The following is an 8,144-nucleotide window of genomic DNA, read 5'->3' on the forward strand; positions in this document are numbered from 1 at the left end:
TACATGTTGTTGTTGAGTTATTTCAGTCATGTCCAACTCTCCATGAGCCCACTTGGGGTTTTCTTGGCAAAGATACTGGAGCAATTTGCCATTTCCTTCTCTAGTTTATTTTACAGATGAGGTACTGAGGCGAACTACATTAAGTGACTTGCCCCAGGTCACAGAGCTACTAAGTGTCTGAGGTCAGATTTGAACTCAGATCCTCCTGACTCCAGGGCTAGCTCTCTGTCCACTGCACCACCAGCTGCTCTGGGTACATAGTAAATAATAAATGCTTGTTTATCTCAGTTGAGCTGTTGAGGTTGTATGACCCTATATAATTCAAGACAAATGTCCAGTGCTGGCTTTTATGGATTTGGTTCTTATGCTGATTTGTCACTTTAGAGATGGACAGACCAGAAAGAAAAAACACTTATATGTAACAATTCCATGCATACTGAAATCAAAACACATTTAAATTTAAGGTTCTGTGCCAGCAGCGATATTTACGCAAGGCCACTGACTCAAATGTTTTGGTCAAAAATGCTGATCTACACAGGAGCAAAAGAGACATGTTCAAGGGCAAGAATGTATTTATAAGTCTCCTAGGTTTCAGATGGACCAACCTAAGGGTTGCTATGGTTAATACCGGGTGTTTAAATTTTAGCTGCATTACATAGCCATCAATCCTCTTTACAAAGAGCTACCCCCGTCAGTTTTGCTGAACCAGCTCAACTGTTCCGTATACCAGCCAATAAGAACTGAAGCCTACAAATGAAACAGGAACAAGAAATAACCTACAAATGAACATATGGGGGATGAGGAAAGGAGATGGTGTGAAAATTCCAAGGAGGAATTCAAACTAATTTGGTCGCTATAACATAGCTGTCTTCTCCATATTTAGTAAAGATGTTTTGGTGTTTTGACCCCATAAGCAACAACTGCAACCACTTTTGCCCCTTTCAAAAGATTTGGAGAGATCTCCTTTAGACTCAGTTTAATTTTTGAATATTAAACTATAGGTGTACTAGATTTGTTTAATGAAACTTGTTGGAGTGGTTAGAATTTCCGTCATTGCCATCTCACCTTAAACACATGGTTGTCTGAAAAGTTGTAACAAGCCATTTTTGTGCCCAAGGCAAGTAGCTTAAAAACATGCCCAGGCATTCAACATGAAAGGTGCTCTCTAATATTATTCCCAAATGCCTCTGACTAGGCCAAGAGATTGTGGGAGTACAGTCAGGGAAGGAGCATCCTTGAGGTGCAGCCCCTTCAAAGAGGAAGTGTGGTTTTTGATGTTTTTTTTTTTTTTTATCTTTCCTTTCTCTAGTTGCACTTCTTCTTATTCGCCTTTTTGGGGAAGTATATTGGACATTAGTACTTGCCTAGTGCCTTAATTCTTTCCAGTAAGAATGTTTCTAAAGCTTGAAATGTAAGGAAATATGGAACAATGGAACATTTTACACCCAATAGATTTTTGTAATCCTTCCAGTGGAAGAAGAGTTGGTTAAGAATAAGAAATAAAATGATATAATGAGCTCTCTTACAAAGACTTCGAGTACAGGAATTCATTCTAGATAACGAAAGAGGCAAAATCACTTGTGGCATAGGGAAAAGTAATTGGAAAAAGATAAGATTCTTGGGGAAAATCAGAAGACAAAATTACACTCATACAAATTTAAAGAACAGATATTTGCCTGATTCCTTGTTTGTCTCCAAGTAATTACAGTACGTTGAGGTGAGGTGATCTGTTTCACCATCATAATGTATCAGTGAAGCTTAAATTATATCAACAACTGCCCAAATGAAGGTTCTCCAATGATGATGGAAGAACCTCTGTCACTTATAGTCACCATGTTCCTCATGTTTATACTGATTTGTACTCTGGTTGGATGACAATGGAAATGATTATTTATCTTTTATAAGAGTTTGCCACCAGCCTACTCCTTGAATCACAGACCATATGGAAAATGCGTTTATCTCCTTATAGAGTTTCACAACCCAAGCAAATGATCCATTTCTATTCACATGGCTTGTTTAGAGGCATTTAGAAAGTATGTTATTGGGTTGTTTACTAGTTAGAGAAAGCACATTCTGGTTATTGCCCAAACCAGGTCTGTAGTTGTCATTGGAAAAATAGATATGTATTTTTTCTACTTGATTGAAAGCACTGTTGAAGTTTTTGTTGTTTTGAGAGCTCAACATGCTTGTCTTTTTCTTCTCCATCATTTTTCCTCTAGGTCAATTCTAGCAATTAGGGCTAAAAATTCTACATAAATATACTGAGTCTGAGCTCATGATTAAATGAATCAGCATTAAGGGACTAATCCTGTAACCTTTATGAACATGGATTATTAATGCTACCTTTTCATTAAATTGAATATTAATATTATTTAACATTTAATAGTCACCTTATACATACATGATTCTGTGTTCCATGGCTGCTATTAAATCCAGTATAGGTTGGAGAGATGGAAATATCCTTTGTGTCAGTCCTCTGTTCATTAAACTTTTCGCTGAGACTGTTCTGATTGCAGTGCCCTTGGCCATTTGAATAGCAGTACTAACAGGGAGGATTCTCCCCTTGCTTTTTCTCAAGGTAACTATTCTGAGCTTAAGGGGCAAAGAGCTTCTGGTGCAGTTTCTTAAATAGTATACCATATTATTGTAGTGTGTCGTCAATTTTACATGAGAATTATTGACAGTAAAACTTCAAAAAGAGAAACTAGAGGGATCAAATTATAAATGATAACATTTCCAAATAAGAAATAAGTTTAATATTTCTGTTTTCTCATTGAACTAAAACACAAGGGAAAGGAGTAGAAAATGTTTACAAATACTATTCAATAAAAAGACTGAAATGTATTTTAATGCTTTTTGCCCTTTATATTAAGCCTTTAATTCCTCTTTGCTCCCACCCCCACATGCTAAACCTGCTTTTCTCTGAACATAGCACTTTATGAGATGTAGACTTGCATAGCCTATTCTAAATGGCCATGTCACTGGACATCATTCCCTCACCTATCAGAAGACTCTGATAGTATCCACAGCAGAACATCTCTTGCCATCATGTTTCTATTATGAGAATACCCCTGGAATTTGGATTAGCAATCTGGAGTTGCTATTGGATGGGTCAGAAAATTGGGTTACTAATGGAGTGTCTAGACCAGTTTTCTTTCTTTGATGTTTTCTTTCTATCGCATGTGTTCATCTAACAACATTTAACGGAGCTCTAAAAAAACTTCATCCTTTTGATTTCTAACTTTAGTACTCTGGTTTGTCATCAAAAAACCTCTTAGTAAGGATTTAAGGTAATTACAGGCTCCTTGAATTAGGCCAATGAACCCATTTGCTTTCTATTATTTGCTATAGGGCTTCTTCTGAAGAATTTTCTGTGATCTTTATGAAAATTTTTTTAAAAAATATTTTCATTGATAATTTTGATCATGGAAATTTGACTAATAATGGTTATTCAAATACATTTATAACTGGAGAAAAGGCATTCAGTGAGGCTCTATAAAGCATTTACTAGGTGCAAGGCACCATGCTAGGTATTAAATGCTTGCGCACGCACACACACACACACACACACACACATGAAGCAGTACCTGTGTTCAAGGAGCTTGTGTTCTTTTGGAGAGATAGTACATGAATGCAGATAACTGAAACTAAAATAATGAAAAAATAACTTGGAGGAGGGAAGAATACTATTATCTTGGAATAAGGTGAGGAAATCAGGAAGTTTCAATATTTATGATACTTAATGGATTTGTGACCTTAATCAAATTACAGGATCAGAGATTTAGACCTAAAAGAATCCTTTGGGGCTGACAACAACAGCAGCAACAGCTAGCATGTACATAGTGCTTCAAGTTTTTCAAAGCCCTTTACATAAGTTATCTTATTTGATCTTCACAACAACCCTGTTGGGTAAGTGCTATTATTATCCCACTTTTACAAATGGGCAAACCTAACCTGGGAATGGTTAAGTGATTTTCTCAGAATCATGCAGCTAATAAGTGTGTGAGGCAGGATTTCAACTCATATGTATCTGACTGTAAAGCCAGTGCTTAATTCACTGTGCCACCTAACTGCCTTGCTATTTTATAAATGAAATGAAGATATAAAACATAGGGAAGATAAGATTTGCCCAAAGTCAGAGCAGTTAGTATCAGAATCCATTTGAAGCCATAGTCTCTGACTCTACAACCTGTTCCACTGCCCCATTCACTTTGAGCTTTTCTATCTTTAAAATTGAGACAACAAAACCTATAGTGACTACCACTTAGGGCTGTTGCAAAATTCAAAAGTGATCCTGTGTAGAGGTTGGCTTGCAGATTTTAAAAGTACCAAATAAATGATCTAGGACTTTGCACTTTATATACCCAATGTCATCAGAAACAAAACAACTTTACAAAATAAGATGTACCTATGTCACTGTGCCCATTTTACATAAGAGGAAACCAAAGATCAGAGAAGATATAAGCCTCAACCATGATTTTGTCACTTTTAGGTATCCAGGGAAGAATTCAATGCCATATCTTTATAGTGACAACTCAAGCATGTTATCTACTTCACCACAAGCCATATTCCGTCACTACTTTTCCCTGTCTGTCCATTGGGAAGGATAATTTAGGAATAAATTTGTTATTTCAAGTGAACTTTACCTTTAAGATTGGGTCTAAGACAAAAGGGACTGAGGCAAGAGAGGATAAGGGGATACTTCTAGGTGCTCGGAGATGATATTCCATGTGACTTTAGTCCCTTTATAGATGGACATGGTTTAATTAGATTAGTTTAGCTGATTAGATTAGTATTCTTTGAGGGCAAGGAACTGTTTTCCTTTCTGTCTTTATTTTCCCTGATCCTGGCTTATAGTAGTGTTGAGGGTACTTGCAACTTGGATCTCAGTGTGGGGGGTGGGTAGGTCATCCAAAGAATTGGAGGCTCCAAGAACCAAATGAGCAGCCCACCATTTTACCTGTTATTCCCTGGCTTGGGCACCAAAATGTTATCTGTGGAATTTCTGACCTGGTTTGGGGGGCTAGCTCACGCAAAGAATCAGAGGCTCATCCTGAATCTTGTAAAATAAAAAGATTCATTAAGAGAGAGGAATACAAGGCCAGGAGACAGAATCTCTATGGAGACTGTCTCCATAAATAAGAGAACAACAGGTCTTTTTATATGTTTACAAAACAAAGAAAGAGAACCTATTGGGGACGGAATTACAAAGCAACTGGGAGGGAAATGAAAAACAACTGGGAAGCAAAAAATAACCCAGAGAGGATTTTTGAATAATGGGGCATCAGCAAGATATGCAGTACTGATCCATATATTGCATATCATCTTGCAGACCTTGGTATTGCTTATCAGTGTACAAGGGTCTTTCTAAGCCATACCGCATTCCTGAGGTGGGAGGCAGAGCTGTTTTTCCCTAGGGAAAGGTTAAGTATTCCTTAGCGGTTGGGATTTTTGGTTTTCTTGGGGCCCCACTACATTAGGTATTTAGTGCATGCTTTTAAATTGAATTGGAGGCATGCACCAACCCTCTACACAAGCTGGCCATACTATCAGTGGCAAATAAACATATACCAAATGTTTATGACACAAAATGTCCAAGTTGTCCTGTTCCCTTAGGTGCCAAGGAGTGTGGAGTAATGAGGGCTCTAACCAGGTTAGAGCAGGATGGGACTAGATAATTACAAAGAAATCAGTTTGGATCCTCCTCTGTACTTTCTCCCTCCCCATATGTCAGAATTTCCTATGCTTCAGAGGTTATATATAACAAAGAAAGGCAGTTAGGTCCAAACTTCTTTCTCTACAATTTTGCCCTGTGTTCAGTGGTGTTTAAACTGATTAGTACTTAGAAAGAGGTGAAACTGCAATAATTAAAGACATTTTACTTTTTTTTTTGTGAGGCAATTGGGGTTAAGTGACTTGTCCAGGGTCACAGTAAGTGTTAAGTATCTGAGGCCGGATTTGAACTCAGGTCCTCCTGAATCCAGGGCCAGTACTCTATCCACTGTGTCACCTAGCTCCCCTGACATTATACTTTTCTGCCAAAAAATTCCACTTGAGGCTCAGTGGGAACATGTCCTATATTATACCAATAATACATTTGACATAAATAATACAGTTGATCCTGTTACTTTAAAAAATAAGACCTGTGATTCCATTGGTGTGGGTTACTCTCCATGAGGAAGCCCCTTGTAGTCATTCAGCTCAACAGGAGCCTGCCTATCTGCAACTTATAGTCTTAAAGAGATGTTTGGGGACACTGAGTAGCTAGGTAATTTGCTATTGGTCATATAAAAGGTATGTGTCTGAGGTAGGACTTCATAGATCTTCTTCCTTCCAAAGACATGTGTGTGTGTGTGTGTGTGTGTGTGTGTGTGTGTGTATATATATATATATATATATATATATATATATATATATATATTCACTATGCCACACTACCTTTTTGAGTATAATTGTGCATATTCTGATACTTACTTGGAATATGGAAAGGGGAGTGGAGAGAGTAGAACATAAATGGGGTTAATCTTGTCTCCTACCAATCACCTCATTTGAATAATTTAAGCTTAATTATATCTTTCTACTAGTTGGTATGTGTGCCTTTTAAAGAAAAAAATAAAACATTACTTGAAAAGATTTGATTTTAATGTTGAGAAAGAAATTATTTTTTTCCTTCATAAAACAATTATATGTTCTGTGCTTCTCTTCAGAAACATTCTTTACAGGCTGGATGAGAAGACCCACCAGTTTTCCATACTCCATGAAGCTTGGCAGCATGAAAAGTTACACCAGTCGAATTCAACCCTTCAGGCAGCTCTGTCCAAGGTTCTGAACAGCATCAATTCAGCTCAGGTTTACTTCAAAGCAGGACTTGATGTGTTTGAGAGTGGCTTGTTGGGAAAGAACTGAGAAAATTCTCAACATTTAAAAAAAAAAAGTTTGTTTACAACTCAACAAGCAAGAGCTCTAGCCTGACCAGGATTTCTGTGAGGTTGAAGGCTTTTTTCAATAGGTTTTCAACTGTTGTCTAAAAGTACTATTATGTGTTTAAAATGTACATGAAAAAGAGCCTTTTGCACATTTAATATTTTTCATATGTCTACATTTTGAAATGTGTAAGAGCAACCTATAGGATTAACACTTAAGATTTATCTTTTAGAAAAAAATCTGCTGTATTTTTCTATATGTATTGAAAAAATACTAAGTTTTGGGGACCAAAGCCCAAAAAGTTCTGGACAATCTTTGCTCCTGTGGATGAAAAACATAGGAATGTTATTTATCTCCTACATGTAAGCATTATTAATGACCCAGTTTCTAAAATAGAAATGGAGAATTGATAAAGTTGCAGTTTAATTTCAATGGTGAGTGTTTTTTATGAAGAATTCAGATGTTTTGACTGAGTGACCAGTTGACCAAAAACTCCTTTGATTGTTTCTGTTTGTGAAATGAAGTGCCTGATCTTAACACAACTAGATGTAGTAATACACTGGTTACAAAACTATAGTTTTCAAGTATTACCAATCAAAGAGCCATAAACAGTACAGGGAAACTTTTGAGGTATCTCTACACAGAACAATTTAAATGCAAATTTCCCCTAATAAGGTATATAGTGACTAGCTTTGAACCTCTTCATTTTCCTTAGTTGGGTTTGCAAGAATGTATGGAAAGGTACAAATCTCTGAGACAGAAGAACATATGGGGATCCTTGATGAAACGATGATAACCTGGGGACTCCCTTAAAAAGGACTGATCCCTCAGTGGTCTTCTTATTTGTAGATTAAGCAACCTCGTTGTGAGGCATTTCCCCCAAGAACAACTCAGAAGCATTTCTATAGAAATGAAGACCAAGTTTCTCTTTGAAAACATAAATATTTTAGAAAGAAGACAGTTATTCTTCCCATCACTGATAAAAAGCAGATCGTTGGGAATGAACATGCTTGTTCTGACCCAGTGGACATTTTATGAATTTTTAATGAAGGAAATCTTGGTAGTGGCTCCTCCAACCACATCTGACCTCCTCAATGGTAACGTTAGGTGCTGATGACTCCACACATGACTCTGGACAAGAGAATGTGATTTAGGGTGCAGTGGTTCTATACTAGCTCAGTGTGAAAATTGATTAGTTTTATAGATAGGGTTTAGCTTTC

General features: G+C 36.9%; 1 protein-coding gene across 1 annotated transcript in view; it reads left to right on the forward strand.

Annotated features, from left to right (window-relative positions):
• The window catches only part of NAALADL2 (N-acetylated alpha-linked acidic dipeptidase like 2), a 1,062,489-nt gene extending 1,055,213 nt beyond the window's left edge, over positions 1 to 7,276 (forward strand). The window contains exon 14 of the mRNA XM_043995545.1: positions 6,708 to 7,276. Within this exon, the coding sequence (XP_043851480.1) occupies positions 6,708 to 6,906 (199 nt within the window). The 3' untranslated portion in view covers positions 6,907 to 7,276. The remainder of the gene's footprint in view (positions 1 to 6,707) is intronic.
• Positions 7,277 to 8,144: the final 868 nt, after the last annotated feature.

This window comes from Dromiciops gliroides, chromosome 3 (genome assembly GCF_019393635.1).
Source record: "Dromiciops gliroides isolate mDroGli1 chromosome 3, mDroGli1.pri, whole genome shotgun sequence".
Classification (NCBI taxonomy): Eukaryota; Metazoa; Chordata; class Mammalia; order Microbiotheria; family Microbiotheriidae; genus Dromiciops; species Dromiciops gliroides.